The sequence below is a fragment of the Stigmatopora argus genome, chromosome 18, assembly GCF_051989625.1.
Source record: "Stigmatopora argus isolate UIUO_Sarg chromosome 18, RoL_Sarg_1.0, whole genome shotgun sequence".
NCBI lineage: Eukaryota > Metazoa > Chordata > Actinopteri > Syngnathiformes > Syngnathidae > Stigmatopora > Stigmatopora argus.
The window spans coordinates 6,801,349-6,824,010 of record NC_135404.1 but is presented as its reverse complement, the minus strand read 5'-3'; the positions used below and the strand labels follow the sequence as shown (position 1 = coordinate 6,824,010).

General features: G+C 41.4%; 4 protein-coding genes across 8 annotated transcripts in view; 2 read left to right on the top strand and 2 right to left on the bottom strand.

Moving 5' to 3' along the window:
* The window catches only part of rhbdl1 (rhomboid, veinlet-like 1 (Drosophila)), a 27,725-nt gene extending 19,425 nt beyond the window's left edge, over positions 1–8,300 (top strand). For both annotated transcript variants that reach the window (XM_077626650.1, XM_077626649.1), the window contains 3 exons: positions 1,881–1,981; positions 4,380–4,440; positions 5,038–8,300. In XM_077626650.1, the coding sequence (XP_077482776.1) occupies positions 1,881–1,981; positions 4,380–4,440; positions 5,038–5,309 (434 nt within the window). In that variant the 3' untranslated portion in view covers positions 5,310–8,300. The remainder of the gene's footprint in view (positions 1–1,880; positions 1,982–4,379; positions 4,441–5,037) is intronic.
* LOC144093278 (uncharacterized) lies at positions 8,292–10,819 on the bottom strand. The gene is made up of 5 exons (XM_077626651.1): positions 10,557–10,819; positions 9,711–9,804; positions 9,472–9,631; positions 8,625–8,777; positions 8,292–8,530 (listed from the first exon to the last, which is right to left on the bottom strand). The coding sequence occupies exons 1-5, from the start codon at positions 10,685–10,687 to the stop codon at positions 8,364–8,366; spliced, it is 705 nt and encodes a 234-aa protein (XP_077482777.1). The 5' UTR covers positions 10,688–10,819; the 3' UTR covers positions 8,292–8,363.
* Positions 9,679–22,662, top strand: wdr24 (WD repeat domain 24). 4 transcript variants are annotated; one of them, XM_077626645.1, is made up of 11 exons: positions 9,679–9,787; positions 10,982–11,093; positions 11,391–11,455; positions 12,160–12,644; positions 13,295–13,472; positions 13,635–14,307; positions 14,641–14,750; positions 14,821–14,930; positions 14,995–15,099; positions 15,958–16,298; positions 16,429–17,300. In XM_077626645.1, the coding sequence occupies exons 4-11, from the start codon at positions 12,164–12,166 to the stop codon at positions 16,780–16,782; spliced, it is 2,352 nt and encodes a 783-aa protein (XP_077482771.1). In that variant the 5' UTR covers positions 9,679–9,787; positions 10,982–11,093; positions 11,391–11,455; positions 12,160–12,163; the 3' UTR covers positions 16,783–17,300. The 4 variants fall into 4 exon arrangements, with proteins under 4 accessions (XP_077482771.1, XP_077482772.1, XP_077482773.1 ...); XM_077626647.1 differs by lacking the exon at positions 9,679–9,787 and adding an exon at positions 20,242–22,662 and having other exon boundaries at positions 10,817–11,093; positions 16,429–16,768; XM_077626646.1 differs by lacking the exon at positions 9,679–9,787 and having other exon boundaries at positions 10,816–11,093; positions 15,961–16,298; positions 16,429–17,301.
* anks3 (ankyrin repeat and sterile alpha motif domain containing 3) lies at positions 17,383–22,274 on the bottom strand. Its single transcript, XM_077626655.1, has 14 exons — positions 22,092–22,274; positions 21,111–21,309; positions 20,921–21,042; positions 20,745–20,826; positions 20,484–20,601; positions 20,264–20,407; positions 19,387–19,494; positions 19,216–19,325; positions 19,044–19,154; positions 18,845–18,969; positions 18,602–18,743; positions 18,284–18,536; positions 18,112–18,203; positions 17,383–17,861 (listed from the first exon to the last, which is right to left on the bottom strand). Exons 1-13 carry the CDS (start codon positions 22,256–22,258, stop codon positions 18,121–18,123), a joined length of 1,764 nt encoding a protein of 587 aa, XP_077482781.1. The 5' UTR covers positions 22,259–22,274; the 3' UTR covers positions 17,383–17,861; positions 18,112–18,120.

Below are 22,662 nucleotides of genomic sequence, written 5' to 3'. Positions count from 1 at the left end.
GGTGTTCAGTGTGAGATTGAATCCAGGTCGCTCTGACTCTAGTTAGTTGGGATAGGCTCCAGCACCCCCATCGAATTCATGGTGTCCACCCGCTAGGTGCCGATGCAAGCTAGAGGGAGAATATGCAAACTCCACACAGGAAGGCCCGAACCTGGAATTCAACCCTTGATCTTGGAACTGTAGGCCAACGCGCTGACCATTTTTTAAATGTATCAAAGAAGAAAAAAAAATCTCAGCAAGAAGTAATTGGCTAATCCAGTTAAAGTCTGTCTTGACTTTGAAAAAAGAAGCGACTTCGCCGACGGTCAGAATTGGGAGCAGCGACAATCCGGGTGTCAAGATGCCGCCGTCAGCCGACTGTTAATTACGCAAGCTGACTGATAAGAGAAACGCCAAGGAGGCCCGATTAAACAAAAGCGACTCTTTTTAATTACACTTGCAGTCCGGCGTGTCACATCGGAAAAGGAAAATGTTGGGAAAAGAGCGCCACGATGTCAGTTCACCTTTCCTTCGCATCCGCACCTTTGGGTGTCACTGGCTTTTGTTGAGGTTTTTGAGTGCAGATGAAGGTCGATGATACATTTGGACACAATACGCTTGGACAGAATGACAATTTGGCAGTGGCACAGCTCTTCAAAGAAAAAAAATGGGAATTAGATTGGATTCAGATGCGTCGTTTCATGTCCACGCACTGCCGGACGCTCAAATATTATCTCAAGCGTTGGCCTACATCCTCAATCCAAATTGCTATTTTTCGACCATGAAATTGTATTTTTTTTCTTCCCGGGCTTCAGTGCCATTGACAAGGGACGATTTTTGGTCAAAAATGTCCACATACAAAGGTATAAAGGTATTTTTATTTCTCTAAAAAAATTCAGGCAGGGCAAACAGCAAATATGCTCTTATTTTTATTTATGTTTAATTTACAAGAATGGCAAAACTTGCTTGACTTTTAAATGTCAAAATGAATTTGAGAAGGAAAAAGAATATTCAAAATTAATTTAAAAAAACATTTTCTCTGATTTTTGTCTGATTTTTGTATTGAAAACTACTGAACCATAATTTATGTTTAGTGGAAAAACTTTGTCAATTTATTTTTGGTGGCCACAGAAGAACACATTCAAAACAAAATTCTTACTTTTAAAACTGACATTTTCTTCACGAAAAAATGAGGAAAACCAGTAAACTTTAGCTTTTATTTCAAATGAAAAAAAGGTTAAAAAAAATGATTTATTCATCTATTGCACTTGTGTCAAAGCGGCGGCCCGGGGGCCAAATCTGGCCCGCCGCATCATTTTGTGTGGCCCGGGAAAGTAAATCATGAGTGCCGACTTTCTGTTTTTGGATCAAATTAAAATGAAGAGTATAGATCTATAGAGTATAGATGTATATTAAATTTCCTGATTTTCCCCCTTTTAAATCAATAATTGTAGTTTTTTAATCATTTTTTTCTGTGTTTTTAGTTTAAAAATCATAAAAATTATCATTAAAAACTGAATATTCCGGGCTTTTAATCCAGTTCTTTTAATCCATTTATTTTAAAAAAATCTAGATTTTATATCTAAAATGGCCCACGTGAAATCGAGTTGACGTTAAAGCGGCCCGCGAACCAACCCGAGTTTATTGTATATATTGTATATATTTCACCTACCAAAATCTTTGTACAGCCCAATTCAACACAACATAAATCACATTGAAATGCAAAAAAATCCAAACAAAAACCACTGGAATTGGGTCATTCCCCAACGCCTCCACCACCCACCACTGAATTTTGGGCTATTTTGAGGATGGCCCAAAGGTGCGCCGCTGCCCAATGCGCAATCTGACCCCCATTTTTGTCCACATAGCGGCATAAAAGCCCCTCCCCTCCTCTTCCGCAGGTTCCCTGACGGTGTCCATCACCGACATGCGCGCTCCGGTGGTCGGGGGATCCGGCGGGGTCTACGCTCTCTGCTCGGCGCATCTGGCCAACGTTGTCATGGTAACTGCCGTCGTCGCCGCCGTTGTGCAGCATGGGGAGTTTTTTTTTTGTCCCCCAATGTCGCAATCTATCAAGTGGTGAGTTGGTGCTCACGTTTAATTTGGGAAGCACGTCAGGTACACCCTTTAAATGTCATTGTTTTTCTCAATAAAGCCTGCAATGGAGATGGAATAGTCCATTGTGGGGGAAGGAAGGCAAGGGTGGTGCTCAAAAGCCATCTTGGTACATTCTTCTTAATGAGGCATGAGCTATTGGCCGAGATGGAAGTGTCCAATCTATGTGAACTGGGAGGAGGATAGGGTCAAACAGCAGAAGGATGATTGGAGGCCACATGATTGGGCGTCTATCGTCGTCATTGGCACTGAAAGAGTTAAGAAGGTAAATGACGTTGACGACGGCAAAAGTCGTGTTACTGTTATTTTTTTAAATTAAATATATTTTAGCTTTTTTTATAAGAACAGGTGTGGGCACTAATCTGATCATTATTTTTTGAATGCATTTTTTAAAAAAAGTTTTGTCATTCTGAAAAATGTATTTTCATTTAAAAAATAACTATAGCTACTGAATACATTTATGCGCTTGTCAATTGGGAACAGAACATTATTCTTTTATTCTGATATTTTTATTTATATTCCTCGATGTATATCAAATAAGGAACTAAAATTAAACTAAAAGATTTTTTTTTACTATATTAAAAAAAGGGAAAAAATAATATAATTTTAAAAATAAATAAATAAAAATAGACTCCTGTTATCCTATTTCCATTTAAAAAACAAATACCTTAAGAAGATTTGCTTTAGTTTTAAATGAATACAAGCAAATGTAAAAGACAATACTATTCACGAAAATAAAGACAATTTAGAACACTTAAAAAAAATAATAATAATAAAGTATTCGACTATCAACTAACTAAAAATGGCTGTCAGGTCATTTGATTTACAAACTCCTTCGTTAAGCCAACATCGATTAACCCCTTCCGCGAGCGACCCCCACTGGGATATGCCGTGTTGACAATGACTGAATGACTAAAATGAATAAATGAATATCTCCTTCAGCGCCGGGTGCCAAATGAGACAAATGACTTAGAAGTCGGCGCCAAATGCAGGTTAGCTCCAAACGCCAACAGAGATGAACTTCAAAATGGCCCCGCAGCCACGAGCCGCAAAGCCGAGCCTGCAGGTGACCAGCTTATTTGCTCGTCGGGGAAATCCTTTGGCGCCGCCGTTCCCTTTTGCTCACACGACTTTCCTCCTGTGCGCTTTTAGCGGAGGGAGATCTACAACCATCTGCCAACTCGTATCTTCGTCATCGCTACCATCATCCACTCGCGGGACATTTTTAGCTCGCTGACTTTGCTTGCTTAATTATTAGCGGGATGAGAGTGTTATTTAAGAGAGCTGGTCCTCTAAAACGGGCAGTATTTTTGCAATTCTAATGATATCTAATTATGTACTAATACTTGTGTTTTGGCTTTTAAGACGACTGGTTATTAAGTTAGAGTAATAGTATTATATATTGATTTAGTGACAGATTGTGTTATCTGTGTTGCTATTTTCAATTGTTTTGCATGCATTGCTCACATAAGGTTTGCTGTGACTATAGAGTGGAGATAGTTGCCTCTTGAGGCCGATTGGCGGTACTACGACGAAATCTCAAAATGTTTTCACCGATCCCAAATAAAATTGCACAAAACTGAGACTTGGCCTTTCCCAAAAATAAAATAATTAAATTGTTTTTTTTTTTACATGGAAGAAGTACAATTTATGCCAGATTACATTATATTATCATAAAATAAAAAAAGAATGAACAAAACATGAATTACTACGGAAAACTAAAGCTTTTATCTTTTCCATTGTGTTTTGAGCATTTAACTCAGCAATACTTTAACATAACACAACAGGGAAACATGGCACACTTTAAAAGTCGCAAAACAAGCGCTATTTCATTTATCCTTTAACTTTTCTAATCACTTTCTTCCCATTTCTGGATTCTTAAATCCCCTTTAAGGCGTGGGCGGGAGAATAAAGAAAAAAAAGTTAAATATCAGCATATTTGATGAAAAATATTACGTGGTTACGCTGACCAGCTTCATCTGTCATATCAATCTTTTTATCTTTTTTGATATTGCAACTCTTCTTGCGACAAGCCTTTATTGCTGTCCTTTTCCTTTTTTGTTTTTAATCTCTGATGCCTCTGCACACAAGAGAGGCCTTGGGTACTTTTACCCATAATGCCTTTGACGTGACGGCCAATCTATTTCAAGTGGGAGACCTGCAGCGAATATTTGAAGGCCCTCCCCAGTTTAAATGGATTTGATGTCTATCGTCGCCAACGGCAACCAACGACTTTATTGGCTAAAATGCTCATAAATGTGGCTGATTTTGCTTCTATTTTGCAGAATTGGGCTGGGATGAGGTGTCCTTATAAGTTGCTGCGCATGATCCTGGCCCTGGTTTGCAGTAAGTGGCACTTTTTTTTTTAACTTTGATTTTTTCAGTTAGGTGGTTTTTGCAGTCGAGTTCCATAATCAAGCACAAAATAGGAAGAATTTTGAGTGACACAAATGTGGGGAATTTTTTGTGATGATTTTGAAATCTCCTCTAATGACAGTTTTCTCAGTATTTTTAGTATTTTATTTTTTATATTGCTTTTTTGATATCAAAAAATGACACCCCCCCCCCCAAAAAAAAACCATAATGACAGGGAAAATGTTGTTGTTATACTTAAAAAAAGAAAATTTCCATTATTGATTATTTATTTGTCTAATATTTGTTTATTGTTGTTATTTGTGCACTGTGGTGAGGCTTTAAATCAAATTATACTTGTATAATGACAATACAAGCATTCGATTGAATTCATTAGTAGAACTGAAGAATCCCACAAAATTTTCAGAAAGCGGAACACAAATAACAGTGTATATAAACAAAAAGGGGGTGTTGAAAAAAACCTGAAAAATTGTTTTGAAGAATGCTATAAGTTTGCATGCTATAAGTTTTCCCCTGATACATTTAGGTGATTTTTTTTTTTATTTGTTTTTTTCTCCCCCTGTCTGGTAGTGAGCTCCGAGGTGGGCCGCGCCGTGTGGCTCCGCTTCTCCCCGCCGCTGCCGTCGTCGGGGCCGCAGCCCAGCTTCATGGCCCACCTGTCGGGCGCGGTGGTGGGCATCAGCATGGGGCTCCTCATCCTCCGCAGCTACGAGGAGAGCCTTCAGAAGCAATGCTCTTGGTGGGTGGTGGTCTTCTCCTTCATCACCTTCCTCCTCTTCGCCATCTTTTGGAACATCTTCGCCTACGAGCTGCTGGGCGTGCAGATCCCGCCCGCCCCCTGACCTTCGCCGGACATTTTGACACATCAAGAAGTAAGTCTCTTTTATTAAAGAGTGTAGCAGAGGAAGCGGTTCCTCGCATCCTATCTGGGCGGGGAGCTTTTCTATCGTTTTTTTTTGGAACTCAAAAGCTGGTTGATTTTGTGCCTCTGGTGAGAAAAAAAATACAAGGCTGGACGTCACAAAAAAAGAAGCTTATAAACATCTCTTATTTATCGAAGAGGGGTTCATGGTCATCTTAAACAATGTGGAGAAAGAAATGAGAATCGGAGAGCCATTAACTCATTGACTGCCATTGAAGAGCCGGGTTTCCATGAAAAAGAATACAGTAACCTTGACATACGAGCTTAATGCGTTCCGGGACCGAGCTTGTATGTCAATTTACTCGTATCTCAAATCAATTTTTCCCCATTTAAAATAACTAAATACAAATTAATTCGTTCTCCTCTGAAAAAACACATACAAAAAGGATATTACAATGCTAATACATGTTTTGAATCGTTCTAATTTACCACCGACGCTCACAAAGTAACAAATACCTATCAAGTGGTTATGATCTGCAATAAAATGGGACATTATTATCTACTCTCTAAGAGTTTGTTTTGTTTTTTTATTTCAGTTTTTTTATGATTAGTTTATAGTTGTCACGTTTCCATTGCTAACACGTACCGCGCTATAAAAACACGACCGACTATCAATGGCAGGGAATGAGTTAATATACACTTTGTCATGCTTTGAAGTCCATGCAGACACAAGAAGTGGGAAATTCAGACTGAACTGAGGTTTGGTCAATACCTCAGCCTTTCCTTCTTAAAGCCTGTATGTATACTTTTGTAAAGGAATGTAACTTCCCAACAACAAAAAAATCAAGGGGCGTGGCCGGGTAATTTGTCAGATTTTTTATTTGATTTGATTGTGGATGTGTGTAATTGTATGTTCATATTTAAGAGTTTATTTATGGATTTCAAAGGGTGCATAAAGAAGGCTACGATTGTTGTCCCTCACTTGAATTTGTATAAACTTGAGTGCTTTACAAAATAAGCCATAGGAAGAACTCGTTATAGATGGCTTGGATTGGGGGGGTCGCCGTTGTTGGCATTTAATCGGTTATTAAATTTATTGGCGACTATTTTGTTAAGTCGGTGGCAGTTTGAAAACTTTTTTTTGTGTTAGAAATTCATTTAAAAAAATAGAATTTGATTTATAGAAAGAAATGATAATTATTTTGTTGGTCACTACTGAAAATTAGCAGCTCTTAGTTTTTGTTTCTGTTTTTTTTAAGAAGTCAAAAAATGCTAAACAGAAAACTAAGCAAAAATAGCAGGTGAAAAAATGTGAACTTCAATATTGGAATATAAAGCAAAATGATTCAAACTTTTTTTTACAAAGAAGAATGGCTGGTGAAAAATTCTAAAAATGTAAATGCGAATACAGCCTAATTCATTCAGTGATATTAAGTACCAAAATGCATGAAAAAGAAACTAAAATACAAAAAAAAATTACAAAGACCCCACTCATGAATGCAATTATCATTTTTTTAGGGAAAAATATTGAAATGATCATTTTTAATTACAAAAAAATTGCAAGGATAAACCTCACAAATCAGTTTACTTCAAGGCACCACAAGCTTTGACGACAATAGCCGTCCAATCTAATTTTCGTAATTATTCTTGACAGTCTAGGTTCATGTATTTATTTTGTCCAATCAAAATTCTGCCATGGAATCCAGTGAGTTAAAAATGTGCTACTTGATAACTTCAAACGTCCAATCTATTTGAACTGGGTGAGTTGGCAGCCAAGGAGTACAACTTTGACAGTCCAAATTGCACAACTATCTCCGTCAATTTCAGCCAATAGCTCTCGCTGAGCCACTTTTATCATTGTGAATATCAAAAATGTGCCATTCCACACTTGAAAAAGTTCCAAATGCATCCCAATTTTTTTTCCTCTCATCCCCGCGCGTTGTTTATCGTTATCCATTTCATCTCCCAGATACGCAATGCGCCCGTCCAAATTACAAATAAATATGGATTTCTGCGGCTCCACTCCATCCCAAGATTGCGTTACTCCAATTTTCGCTGGTCCGATCAATAATTCATTTCAACGTCACTCGGCGGAACATTTGATGCTTTAAAAAATGCCGTTCCTCCGCGGTCCCTGCTCGGGTAAAAAAATTAAGAAAATCAAGCATAAATATCGGATAATGGATGGATTCCGTTGTAAAATGTTATAACGTTTACAGTAAAGTGTTATGAATAATGCATACGCACCCTTCTAGCCTATAATGAAGAAAAAGTGATGCTAAAAAGGGAGGTTAACGTGCCTCTTTAACTTTTAGATTCATAGGATCTTGTAAAACAAAAAAAAAGGGCTTGTAAGTGCTTTGGGTCTTTGCAACCCAAATGAAAACACAAACGCCTTCGGGTAGGAAAATGAATTTGATAAAACAAGAGGAGGCCACTCAGTGTTCCAAAAATGACGGCGATAGATGTCCATCCTCTGCTAATATAAATGACCTGTCAAAGCTGCTTGTTAAGTCCTTCCTTTGATTTTGAACAGCTTTATTTCGCCACCCTTTCCTGGTAATGAGACGCATTTGAACTGGTCCGAATTCAGTGCTATGGATGTTGCCTCAATTTTGTTTTTGTTTATATGCTGGTCAATCCCGAGGCGTAAAAGCCACTCCCATCCAATGGCTATTTTTTGCCAATTTCCCACGGTTCAATCGATCACGACGGCGCAAGTTTGCGCCAACCCAGCGTTTACAACACAAAGCTATTTCGATGACTATTTCCATCTGTACTGTACAATTTGTATCAAGAGTCCTCATAAATTCTTTCATTACCTGTTGTGAGTACTTTTTAAATGTTAAACAAAACCATTTTATATTGTGAATATATAAATATTAATATATTTCTTTTATTTTGTACTGGTCATTGTATTTTGCTTTGATTTGGAAACTATATGAATAAACAATACTGTGGCGGCATTCAATTTGTTTAACATTGAGACTTTATTACCATAGTAGCCATACAAAAAAGGTTGTTTTTCTCTCCATTATCTGGTTTTAAGTTTCTTGCTTGTTTTGCGATCCTCAGCATCCGAGCGTTTCTCCGCCACGCAGCCAACATCGCCGAGAAACGGGATCTCCTGTTGCTTAGCGACGGTTAGTGCCCACAAACAGCGCTCCAACCTTTGGGGCGTCCAATCGGGTCGAGGGTCCACTGAAGAAGAAAACACCGGGAAAGAAATTTAAGACGGAATCTGAGCGAGAACGCTGGGTATTCCCACGGGGGGTGTTTAGACTAACGCTCGGACCTTTGTTAAGGGTTTGGCTCATTTCCACCATCTTGTTTAGGTAGAGCGCGTAGTGTTTGGCCGTGTACTGAACGGGCAAGAGTCCGGGCACGCTCGCTACGGCTTCGTCGGACATGAATGCGGCCTGTTCGGGCGCTCCCGCGGCTAACACCGCTACAAAAAAAAATTAAAAATCACAAACGCCATGTTGCAAATGGACAAATACGTAAAACACAGATGTCAGTGGGTCAGTCACATTTTGTGGGATGTGACAAAGTACATCATTTGAATCATCTTTGTTGTGCAGATAAATTTAATTTAAATATAATTTCTGTAGTCAAGAAAAAAAAGTGACTATTTACTATTTAACATATCCCCAAAATCCCCCCAAAATTAATTTTCCTTTTTTTCAATCAAAGCCCAGCATTAAGAAATGTTGACTATTGTTGTTTACCTTACCTTTTTATTAAAAACGAAACAAATATTGAATATTGTATCTATAGAAATAAATAGATAAAATGTGACATTATAATCATCTTTGTTGTGCAGATAAATGTAATTTCTGTAGTCAAGACAAAAAAGTGACTTTACTATTTAACATATCCCCAAAATCCCCCCAAATTAATTTTCCTTTTTTTTAATCAAAGCCCAGCATTAAGAAATGATGACTTTTGTTGTTTACCTTACCTTTTTATTAAAAACGAAACAAATATTAAATATTGTATTTATAGAAATAAATAGATAAAATGTGAATATTTGTCTTTCTTTAGATTTTAATTTTTTTTTATTACTAAATCAAGTAACTGACCAGTCCGCTCAATGACGAGTTTGACCCCTGAATTAGAATATGTGAGGTGGTACCGCTGACCTGACGCGGTGGCCGGGCCGACCCCTTTTAGCGAGCTGAGTTCCGAGATGGCGGCGGCGACGTCAGGCAGGAGGCAGAAGGCCTTCCGTGAACACTCGGCCACCGCCGATTCGCTGTTGGAAGACACCAGCTGCTGCAGACGAGGCCTGAACTTCCCCTTCTGAGGACAAGGACACGCTGGGTGACGTATTATGCAGTTAGTGTGTGTGTGTGTGTGTGTATGTAGAGTAACAACTTACAGTAAGTTTCCATTCCATCAGCTTGACCATCTCTGACAGGGTGACATGTTTATCACATCGACTTGAGACGGTAGCAGGTAGGTCTTCCTGGTACCTGCGTATAGACGCAACATTACGTTCAGAGCAATAACTGAAGTTTTTGACACAAAAACTAGGAAAGTTACATTTTGAAGAAATGACACGTGGGGGTGAGTCTGAAAAAAATGTGAGATTAAAATTAATTTCAGGAGATAATGTGCAATTATAAAATGAAGATAGTTTGAAATGTGTTAAAAATAATTGCCTGTATGCATTGAAACAGTTTAGAAAGTTTGAATACAAAATGTTGTTGTTGTTGTTTTTTTATATTGTCCTATTTAAAGTTAGTTTTGCAACAAGGAACATGAAAAATGCAATCTCATTAAAATGTTTTTTTTAAATAAGAACGAAACAAAAAATATGTATTTAGTTGAATAAATGTGGAAAAATACAATAATTAATGTCTTTCCAAAAATCAAAAAATGTTAAAATACACATATTTAAAGAATTCAGGAAGTGCAGTCTGATTAATTTCATTTTAAAACAACTATACAATACTTTTGAAATCTATAAATAAATTATATGACTTGAGATTATAACAAAATTACCCCCCCCCCCCCCGCCCAAAAAAAAAAACATGCATTAATGTAATATTTTAAAGTGCTTAATGTGGGTCAAATTTGGAATGAGACAAAAATAATTAATTCCAAAACAGTTTTTCATCAAACAAAAAATGCTCATACGAGAGCTCATTTTGATTTATTTTTTTTAATCAAATAAATTATAAAATGACCTAATTTTTGCACTACTAATTAGGCAACTTGTTACCACTTGTCGAGCTTTTGGAGCTTCCCGGCAGATGCTTTCTTGCTCTTGCTTTTAGCTTCCACCACCTGCCAATATTTCCCTTCAACTTTCCTCCACGTGTCGGGATCTTCGCATTCAAACAGTTCACTCATTTTCTCACAGCATAGTCAAAGTTCCCAAAGTAACACAATACTGTTAATTGAGATTGTTGAACTACTTCATCTATAATTAGCCACACAAAAACAAATAGTTGGGAGACACTTCCGCATTGCTCTAAGTGAAATCTCGCGAGAGCATCCTTTTACTTCACTTCCGCCCATGCTAGCCGTAGATTTGTTTGCTAACGATAGCCGATGCCTTTTTCTTTCTTTTTCAAACAAATATAAATTCTGCTCCCTGAATAATTGGGTTAATTATAAATTCCCGTTTTTTTCAATTGTTTGTAGTGACCCGTTCGTGACAATTGTGTGGGTAGTGCATGACATTGCAACCATCTTCATGGAAATACAGAGAGACGAGCTATTTCCAGACATAGGACCTCGACCCCCAATCATGAAGGTACCAAAAGTCGACAAAACTCTTCGTTGTGTATAATTTTTAGGGCTAACCTTTTAAATATAAGGATTAAAACCGACTAGTCTGAAATATATACACCAAGACCGCCATAATGATCGAACTTGAGTGAAGCCCCTCATATATAGTACCTCTAACTGCAATGTGCAATGCCATAAGGTCTAATAATATTAACAATTAACAGTTCATAAACATTTTAAGAAGGAAAAACACATTAGAAGACTATGATGGAGTTGACAAGTTTCTAATACTCCAACATTGTTTTGTTATTGTTTGTGACAGACTCTTCAACGTTGGAGAGCCTGAAGAAGATTTTGAGCTGCTGCAGAAAGTTCTTGGATAAATTGGTAATGCACACTCAGATATTACTGCACATATCTTTGTTTTGTACTTGTCATTGGACGAGGTAATGAAAAATTCAAGCGTTTCAGATGAGGAAAATACACTGACATAGTGTATTGGCAGAAAATTTAGAAAGTGACTTTCTAGAATAAAACAAATCTGGTACTAAAGAATATTGTGGTGGCTCAAATACGACATTGCTCTGGCAAAGGTGCAAAAAAATAGTATTCGTGGATTAATTCTGAACAGCCTAACATTTTTTTGTGTTCAGGCCAACGCCACAAAAGTGGTACTCTGTCGCCGTCTACTGGAATAATAGTGCTATGCTTCCTGTTTTTTTCCCATATACCACTTACAACATTCAAACTAAGGAACCACATAAATAACTTATCTACTGTTATAACATGTGTAATATTAACTCACTGGCTACCATTAATGGCATATGAATAATCGTTGGCAACCCTCCCAGTCATAATGGATTGGAGGAGTATTGCTGTCAATGGCAGCTAAAGTATTAACTGTCTATTGCTAACATGCACCACACTGTAAAAGTTGTAAACATCATGTTATTTGTTTTTTTGCTGTAAAACATAAGCAATGCTAGTCATCCCAGCTAAAACACAACTGAATTCGTTTTTTGTTACATAGAAGTATTGTGTACATGCAAGATGTTGATCCCGGTAAGTGATGGTGTGATTGCATATTGTAGGAAGATGGAGAAAATGTCCCGGGTCACCACCGCCCTGGGCAGTACCGGCGTCAGCGGCCGAACCATGTTCTGCCACCTGGACGCGCCGGCCAACGCCATCAGCGTGTGCCGCGACGCCACGCAGGTGGTGGTGGCCGGCCGCAACATCTTCAAGATTTACGCGCTGGAGGACGAGCAATTCGCCGAGAAGATGAACCTGCGCGTGGGCCGTAAGCCCTCGCTCAACCTGAGCTGCGCCGACGTCATGTGGCATCAGATGGACGAGAACCTGCTGGCCACCGCCGCCACCAACGGCGCCGTGGTCACGTGGAACCTGGGCAAGCCGTCGCGCAACAAGCAGGATCAGTTGTTCACCGAGCACAAGCGCACGGTCAACAAGGTGTGCTTCCATCCCACCGAGGCGTACATGCTGTTGAGCGGCTCGCAAGACGGCTTTATGAAGTGCTTCGACCTCCGCAAGAAGGAATCCGTCAGCACTTTTTCCGGTACTTTCTGCTACAGTGTCAGCAAAGCATGAAAAAAATGACCAAAAATTCCGCAATTTAAACCACGACACCCAAATTTCTTACTGTATTGTTGATTAAAAAATTGGCAGGGAGAGACTTAAAAATAATCACGGATAACCCTCCTAGTCATAACACTTTGTGTCACTACATTTACAGAGAAGAAAAATAATTCACTTTATCTTGACTACTTAATATGCTATGAGTGCCCAGTGCTAACAGTTGCCCGGGCTAGCCATAGCTTAGCAGCTTTGCGTGAGTGCACACTCGACTGTTTTCTTTAAATGTGTAGTTCTTCAATTGCGCCGAGCATTTGAAAAAATAATATCTTTGTTGTAGCAAACTTTGGAAATCTTTGTAATCTAAACTGCCCAGAGTTAGCTTTAAATTGTTCATCTTTAGTGGCACCAAGGGCCTTAGCCAATGCTATCTTAGCAACAAAGCTAAAGTTGCGTTAAATAATGCACACTCATGGACTCAGTGTTGTTTGCTAACAGAACACTTGCATTAGTAGATACTCTGAATTCAATCAAATTAGCCAAGTGAAATGAAACTATGATGCTAGTTAGCTCACTGAGCTGCTTTGTTGTTTAAAAAAATATGCTTCATTTGTAATTTCGATACTCTTTCAGGTCAATCAGAGAGCGTACGGGACGTCCAGTTCAGCATGAAGGACTATTTCACCTTCGCCGCCTCCTTTGAGAACGGAAATGTCCAGCTTTGGGACATAAGGCGCCCCGACCGCTACGAGCGAATGTTCACCGCCCACACTGGCCCGGTTTTCTGTTGCGACTGGCACCCAGACGACAGGTACGCTTCACTTTTTTCACCAACCACTTTTACTCAGTCAACAACTATATCATAACTGGCATTTCTTGATCATATTTCAGTCTTTTTGACAGCAATCGTAGACCAATCATTAACCGTGGTCTTTCTATTTTGACATTGCGGTACACTCTGTTTCTCTTTCAGGGGCTGGTTAGCCACAGGCGGACGGGACAAAATGGTGAAAGTCTGGGACATGACGACAAACCGCGCCAAAGAGATTTATTGCGTCCAAACCATCGCCTCGGTGGCGCGCGTCAAGTGGCGCCCGGAGAGGAAATTCCACTTGGCGACGTGCTCCATGATGGTGGACCACAACATCTACGTGTGGGACGTACGCCGGCCGTTCATCCCCTTCGCCACCTTCGAGGAGCACAAGGACGTGACCACGGGTATCGTGTGGCGACACCAGCACGACCCGCACTTCCTGCTGTCGGGCTCCAAGGACAGCACCATGTACCAGCACATGTTCAAGGACGCCACGCGACCGGTGGACAAAGCCAATCCGGAAGGACTGTGCTTCGGCCTGTTCGGCGACTTGGCCTTCGCCGCGAAGGAGAGTCTGATTAGCAGCGACGCTAACAGGAAGTCGTACCCCGGCGGAGACCGTCGCTACCCGATATTCTTCTTCAAAAGGCCCGACCCCACCGAGCAGTTCGCTCACGTGTCCAGCGCCCTGAGCGTCTTCGAGACCGACTTGGACAGCAGTCGCATGGACTGGTTCGTCAAAACGGCGCAACTCTACCTCCTCGGCGGGAAGCCCTTCGCCGAACTGTGCGATCACAACGCCGAGGTGGCTCGGCAGCTCAAGAGACCTCAGGTGACGTCGGAATCGTCCACTTAGTTTTCACAAAGTCATTTCAATGCAAGAGTGTACGTATTGGTTAGTAAGGTGAGTCAATACAACATGGATGTGTCCGATTTTTGCTCAAGCAAAAAAAAAAGATGGGAAATTCAAACAAAGTCAAAAACTGCAATCATAGGGAAAAAACTAGTGTGTGTTTGGTTAATTAGTGAAAGAATAATAACATTAAAAAAACATTGATGACGACAGAAATAGTTTTACTGTGAAACTAGTTCATTTTAGCACTTTTATCTCCAATTTTTGCTTGCAAGTTCAAATATTTTAACTCTAAACCACTTTTACTTCCAGGTTTCCACAACATGGACCATGTTGAGAATCATGTTCTCAGACCCAGCAAACATCACAACTCCCGGGCCCAACCACCTCAACAAACTGGGCACGTTGCCTCTCATGAACAGGTATTCCTCCAAAAACACCTGAAAAAGCTCGCTTCCTTCGTTCGCCGTGTGAGCAAAGTGTCGTGTTCAGCTTCAGTATGAAGGAGCTGGTCAACGAAAGCAGACTGGAACGTAGCAAAGGTGACGGCAGACAGGACAACATCCACTTGGAACCGGAAACCGTGAGCAATAATAACGAAGGTGAGGGAAAATTCCCGGAGGGAGGGGCCCATTCTGGAATTCATTCATCTGGATTTTACGACAGAAAACGAGGAGACGGAGGGAAGCGAAGGCCAAGCCGAGTACCTGTTTGGGGACGCCGAGCTGGACGACGACGATCTTTATTCGGTGGAACATGACAACCAGACGGGTCAGTCGGCGTCCGCGGTGCCTGTTCAATAGGGGTGTGTATTGCCTCATATCTGCTGATACGATATCTATCGCCATTTATTTTTTTTGAAGAACATAAAAATTTTAAAATCCAGGCTGAAGCTCGTAACCAGAAGCCACTTTTGCTACTAGGACTCAGCACTGAAGCACTTTTTTTTAATAGGGGTGACCCTACTTTGCGGTTTTTCGATTATCGCGGCCATGTCGGGTCCACATTAAGCGCGATAATCGAGGTATTATTGCAAGGGTGTCAGACTCGGGTTAGTTCGTGGGCCGCTTTAACGTCAACTTGATTTCACGTGGGCTGGACCATTCTAGATATAATATTTAGATATATTTTTTATATAAATTGATTAAAAGCCTTGAATATTCAGTTTTTTATAGATCTAAAATAATGTTTATTTTAGCTTTTTTAAATATATTTTTAGATTTTACAAAATGATTTTGAACTAAAAACACAGAAAAAAATGATTAAAAAAATGACAATTATTGATTTAAAAGGGGGAAAATCAGGAAATGTAATATACATCTATACTCTTCATTTTAATTTGATCCTAAAACAGAAAGTCGGCACTCATGATTTACTATCCTGGGCCACACAAAATGATGCGGCGGGCCAGATTTGGCCCCCAGGCCGCCACTTTGAAACATCTGCATTATTGTGGTGTAATCGTTTTTTGTTTTTTTTAACACCTTTACTGTGTCATGCTCTGCCTGACTGTCATTGTTAGACGTCCAATCCATTTTGACTGTGGATGTCCTCCCAGTGGAAATGGATTGGACGTCGCTTCTCCGAGCAAGAAATGGAATAAGTGTCCATTTTGTCATGGGGGCGCAGCAGAGGAGCAGGAGTGCACGCTCCCCCAGGAAGCCTTCCAGCTGCGTCACGACATCTTGGACAACCCCTCGGCGCCGGAGCACCTGCAGCAGGACAAGGCCGAGTCGCCGCACGCTAGCGGCAACGAGGCCGAGCTGGCGTTCCTGACGCCCATCGAGTCCTTCTCTCTCATCTCCATCTCGCAGCCTCTCTACACACCCGACCTGCCTGCCAGCTTCTTTTGCCCCATCGTGCGCCAAATGCTGGGCTACTACGCCGAGAAGGGCGACGTGCAGATGGCCGTCTCCGTGCTCGTCGTCTTGGGCGAGCGCATACGGAAAGAGATCGACGACCTCACGCAGGTGAGCCGCCGACCTCGTTTTTAGGGTCCAGCATGAGCATGTTGTAAGACGAGCATGTTGTATCACGAGATACCACTGTATATGATTTTTTTAATAAAGCCGTTAACGATAAGTCATGGCTCCCCGTTAGGAGCACTGGTACATGTCCTACCTGGAGCTCCTCCAGCGCTTCGAGTTGTGGAACGTCTCCAACGAAGTGATCAAACTGAGCACGTGCGGCGCCATCACGTGCCTGAATCAGACGTCCACCACGCTGCACATCAACTGCAGCAATTGCAAACGGCCCATGAACAACAAAGGCTGGATTTGCGACCGCTGCCGCCAGTGCGCCAGCGTCTGCGCCGTCTGCCACCACGTGGTCAAGGGGCTCTTCGTCTGGTGTCAGGGATGCAGTCACGGCGGCCACCTAGAGCACGTCATCAACTGGCTCAAGAGCAGCCCGCACTGCCCCGCCGGTTGCGGACATCTTTGTGAGTATACGTAAACTCGGGTTAGCGGAGGGAAATTCTAACCTCATCTTCTGGGAGTCCATTGGAATAGATACTTTACAATGTTTTTATTCAGTGTGGGAATTTTTAAAAAATGAAGCAGTATGATTATGTTTGGGCATCCCAAAATTATTCATAGCGCTTCACTTTTTGAGAATTGAACCCGTCAAGTCCCCGGGTATTCATAGGGATGTTCCGATGCTGTTTTTTTTTTCCCTTTCAAGATATGTTTGGCTGATACCAATCCAATGCAAAAAAAAATCAGCCACTAAAAATAATGTAAGTGTTAAATGAGAATATTTTTAGCATTAAAGTGAGCCCTGGTGGTACCCCAATCAACAAATGCTCTATTTTACAGCTGTTGTTTTTTCAGTTGAATGGTCTGCGTGTCTTCCAGTGTAAAACATCCCATAATATAATGTTGCAAACTGCGTCTTATAGTCCAGTCAGTCCGGCTTGGGTGTACAAATACAATTTTGGGGGTACTGCTAAAAATGTGAAATTTAGGGTTTCAAAAAGATGAACATAATGCGTTGAAAAAAAGTTTAGATTTATTCATAATTTAATTGTTGTTTTTAATAAGCTCAATAGGTGCATTTAATTGTATTTTGTTTTTATTTCACTGTTCATTATTAACCACTTTACAACCAACCAGTTAACATTTTTTGCTTTAGTGAGTACTTAAATAATAATAAACTAATCATTTAAACTATTGATTTTGGAAAAAAATCTGAAAGAACCAACTTCAAAAAAAAAAAATACAATAAGTCGCAGGGACACTGGTACATGTCCAACATCGACCCCCTCCAGCGCTAAAACTCTGATTGGCGGCCCAGGGCGAAGGGGCCATCTTTCGCCCAAACCCTCGTCGAAACTATAAATATCTCCGAGCTTTTGCGCGTGCGGCCGGCAGGACCATGAACGGGTGGTGGGGGGTTTCACGTGTCCCGTCTCTTGGCTGCTTGTCAGACCCTATGACGCGTGCCTGTCTGTCCGGGTGGGCTGCGTCCAGCCTGGTCTCCCCCAACTTAGTTTAGGGTGGTCATCTCACCCTCCGTCATCACTGAAGAACTCACTAGGAAGAATCACAAAACTCTAGGTTTTTTTGGTTGTATTTTTTTTTAAATATTTAATTTTTTCGGGGCTGCCATTATTAATGGACTAATTGACAAGTAATTATCGAATTCATTATAAACTAAACCAAAAGTACAGTAAATACTCTGATTTCAATAGGGTAACTAACATGCCTGAATTGGAGCTAATTAGTCGACTAGTTGCAAAAATAATAATGACTCTACTCTTCAAATGATAGTTTTTTTGCTCACCTGGCACCACTAAGGCCTTTCCCAGCTATCAGCCACTTTTTCTGGCGCGCTCAGTCGCCTCAGACTTTGGAGCACGGTTTGTAAAGTGTTGGCTGTTTGGATAAAAAATAGTTTTAAAAAATCCACATGCGACAACCGGATGGAATTCCATATTGATCGCCAGCCATTTTACCTAGTTCTTCCTGGTACGAGTTGATTTTCTCGACCAGCTCGGAGCCGGCCGTCGAGACCAGCAGCTCAGAAGTGCAGGATCGCGTCTCGGCCAACGTGGCGCTCATTTCCTGACTCAGCCGATGGTTTTCCACCAGCTCGGTGTGCACTCTCCTCCAGGCCATCTTGTCCTCCATCAGGCAGCCCTCCATCACGGTGCGCAGCTCCTTCTCCTGCGACACCTGACTTTGCAAGGCCTCCACTTCCTCGCAACGCTGCGTGGACCATAAATAAGGATGAAGATGGAGATCCTATCCGAGTCCGTATTTTGTATCATTACTTTGTGTAGCTGGATAGCCATCTCCTGCATCTCCGCTTCCAACTGGTCGGCGTAAGATTGCTCCAAAGCGTCGCTGGGTGGTCGAGCGTTGCTGTGCCACCTCGCGATCGCAGAGGTCATCTTGCGTTTAGGCCCGAACAAACTGGAAAGGGAGCAGAAAACTTGAAATGGCCCAAAAACGACAGAAGGTACCCTGGAAATGCCCCATGATGGACTAACTCATGTCCATCTTCCTTCACTTACGTGATTCCAATTTCTTTCAAGTCATTCTCTGTCAGCGTGAGGAAAATGCGCAAATCGATATCTTGTTCCTCCAGTAACGGAAGATACTTTGAGAAGCCCAGTTGTTCCAAGAACTCTGCCAGATCCTGCAAAGAATTATTTTGAAAACGGACAAACACTTGTGAAGAAAATTACTCCGAGACAAAAAATGCAACGCTACCTTCGGCCCGCCGTAAGACGCCGGAACGCCGCCGTCGTGCCTACTTTTGCCTTTGGAGTGAGGCGGCTTCGTCAGTCGACGCGAACTACTCTTTTGGCACTGGTCCGAGTCCTGGCGAGGGTGCCGAGTTAGTCACTCGGACATCGGGGTGGTCGCGGTTGGTTTCAATCACCTCGTTGCTTTCCACCGAACCTTCCCAGCCGATCACGTGAGGCAAACCTTCGCAGCTGCTACCGCTGCTTCTCATGGTGGGCATGTCGTTGTCGAAGAAAGGACTGTCGTCTGAGTGCAGATTTGAATTATTTTACTCGTCCCTGGCGATCACGCTACGTTATCTTCTCACCTCGACTGCTGTTGCTTTGCCCGTCCAGCTCGTTAATGGGCGAGGTCACATCCCGGCAGCACGTGCCGTCACTTCGATCGCCCGCGTGGCCGATTGCTGTGCGAGGTGCTAGCGTGGGAAAACAAACAAATTGTTAGCCCTGTTTATAGCTTTCAACCAGCAAAATTTAAAATGACTAAGAAATGGTGATTATGTAAAAAATGAAAATAACTGCAATAATGTAATTTCACATGCAATGTTCCCTCTAAGCTGCGCTTGTGCGCAATTGCGCACTACTCTCGTCTTCTCTGCGCACAGCAAATCATATGGAGCGCATAAAATAAAATCCAATTTTTTTTATTTTTTAGCTGTGAGGCCGATACGCGAACCACTCATCCGCCGGGCCGCCCATTCATAGATATTAATCATTACATTTTATTATTACTAAATCATTTATGTGTAGTAGACATGCACCTGCTTATGGCAGGTATGATACTGGTGTGCCCATAGCAAGCAATGATGACGTTGCTCACACTGGTACTCAGAAAGGTTGTCTTTCTGCCCAGACAAACAAAAAATTAGAGGGAACATTGTTCACATGTATAAAACAAGTAAAATAGGTACTTTTTTAGCACCTCATAGGACCCTTGAAGTCTTTAACCTCCTAAGACCCAGACTAATTGGGACTTGATGAGTGTAAAAACAAATAAATATATTTTTACATGTTGTTTCTGAGGAAAAATGATGTCCACATAAGTGGACGCCAGGCCCTTGTAGTCCAAAATGTAACATTGTGACAACCAAAAATGTGATGTCCACACATGTGGACGTCAGGTCCTAGAAGGTTAATGTCAATTCTGAAATTCTGACAATCAGGATTGGCGCAGTGAAGATTTACCGCTCGATCCTCCGACTTGAAATTTAGCGATGGCTTGGGGCCCGTCGTGGATGCTGATGCCTTTAGCCCGGCTTCGGCTGGCTCTCGACCTCGGCGGGGGCGCACTGTCCGAATCCTCGGAGGAGCTGAGGTCCTCAAAGTGTCCTGGTCGGCCGCAATAGACAAAGTGGTGAGTTTTAAGAGTGTCAGCCATTCTGTGTCTTTGCATGTAGCGTCATACCTGGTTTGGTCCTGGGAGAGCGCAAATCAATTAGGCTAGCAATCTTGGCATTGCCGTACATCATGGCGAGGGCTCGAGCTGTCTCGCCTTTAGCGTTGCGCTCATCAACTTTCACTTTCTGAAAACAGGTTTGTGTAAAAACATTACAAATTTGACCATCCGCCAACTTTACATTAAAAAGCCACAATTCATTAGATGGTCATATTTGTTAATCCGTCTGGGACAACATTTGAAAACCACTGATTTCCTACAGCTCCTTACATAATCCAACAGGTATTGTACAATGATTTCATGCCCGGAAGCAGCAGCCTCCATCAGAGGCGTAAATCCAGAACCGGGTTCCCTGGTGGATCAGTCAGAAAAATAAAAAATAAATACAAGAAAAGTTATTTGAGCGAAAAGCATCGTTGAGTTCAAAGTGTTTCAAATTGCCTCACCTCACGTTAGCATCTGCGTCGTTATCTAGCAGAAACTTAACCATCTGCGCGTGACCCGTACTGGTACAATGGAACAGCGCCGTCCAGCCGCGACAGTCTTTCACTTCCAACTGGGCCCCTTGCTTTAGGAAGCGACGGCGACATTTTGAAAAGGGCGCAATTCAGACCGAGATCACGGTCATTTTCATACTTGGAGCAGAAAGTAGGCAATGCTTTCATTCCCGCAGCTAGCCGCTAGCATCAGGGGAGTTTGTCCTCTCGCGGTAGTCGCGTTGACGTTCACGCCGGCTTCCAGGAGGAGATTGGCGATGTTGTCGTGGCCGATGTAGGACGCGTACATCAGCGGCGTCCAGCCTCCAATGTTCTTGCCGTTTAGGTCAACCTCACCCCTAAAGAGAAACCATAGAATATTGAATTTTCAGCAATCTGTCATTACAGGGCGGTCCATGTTAAAGATTGTGGTTTTACATCGTGTAGTGCACATGTGTCAAAGTGGCGGCCCGGGGGCCAAATCTGGCCCGCCGCATCATTTTGTGTGGCCCGGGAAAGTAGATCATGAGTGCTGACTTTCTGTTTTAGGATCAAATTAAAATGAAGAGTATAGATATATATTACATTTTCTGATTTCCCCCCTTTTAAATCAATAATTGTAATTTTTTAATCCATTTTTTCTGTGTTTTTAGTTCAAAAATCATTTTGTAAAATCTAAAAATATTTAAAAAAAGAAGCTAAAATAAACATTGTTTTAGATCTATAGAAAACTTAATATTCAGGGATTTTAATCCATTTATAAAAATAAAAAAATCTAAATATTATATCTAAAATGGTCCGGCCCACGTGAAATCAAGTTGACGTTAAAGCGGCCCGCCAACCAACCCGAGTCGGACAAAAAATGTCACTTTTTGAAGGTTTCTCCCCTGAAGAGGTCTCAATTTGATCTTGCCCAGATTGATCCGCCAAAGTAATAATAGAAGTCGCCATTAATAATGTTAATTAGGAAATGACTGCTTAGTGATATGCTTCTATAGGTTCAGTGTTGTAATAATATGTTACTGTTTGCTTAGATTAAAATCAGTTCATTTTGAGAGGAACACTGGTTCAACCAATGAGTTAAGATGTAAATCTAGTGGTTAAGATGTAAAATAACGATGGAAGACGTGAATGTGTCCACCTTTGAATGCACTCTGCCACCACGTCGTACTGTCCAATGGAGCAGGCGGTGTGAAGGTCCAGAGGGACGTCCAGTTCTTCGGCGCTCACTAGGGACTCACCGAGCCACAAAGTGAGACTCAGACCGAGCTGTTCGGACTCACTTGCCTCGTCGCTTAGCTCCGACATCTTCTTCCGAGGCAAAAGTCAATATGAACAATGGCAGTCCAACAGGTAGCAAAAGTAGCCCGAGTTAGCTCCTTTTTTGTAAGTTAGCTTGTAAAGCAAGTTTTTCCTCGGTTGTCACCGACAGAATTCAGCGCTGCGGGGTAAATACTCGTGGTTTTTTACATAGTAATGGGAGATACGTATGAATTAATAATTAGATTTGTGTCATGATTGAAGTTATGCTAGTAGTGTAGCTATGAGAAAAAGCTCCGCCTTTTCCGGGTTTTCTCCGGAAGAATATTCGTATCTTACTTTTTAAAAACGCAATTCACATCATTTTCACAGAAAATGTATGTATACTTTTGATAAGAAACGCCAAAATAGTTTTAATAAGAATAACATTTCGAAATTGAAACAAAACAATA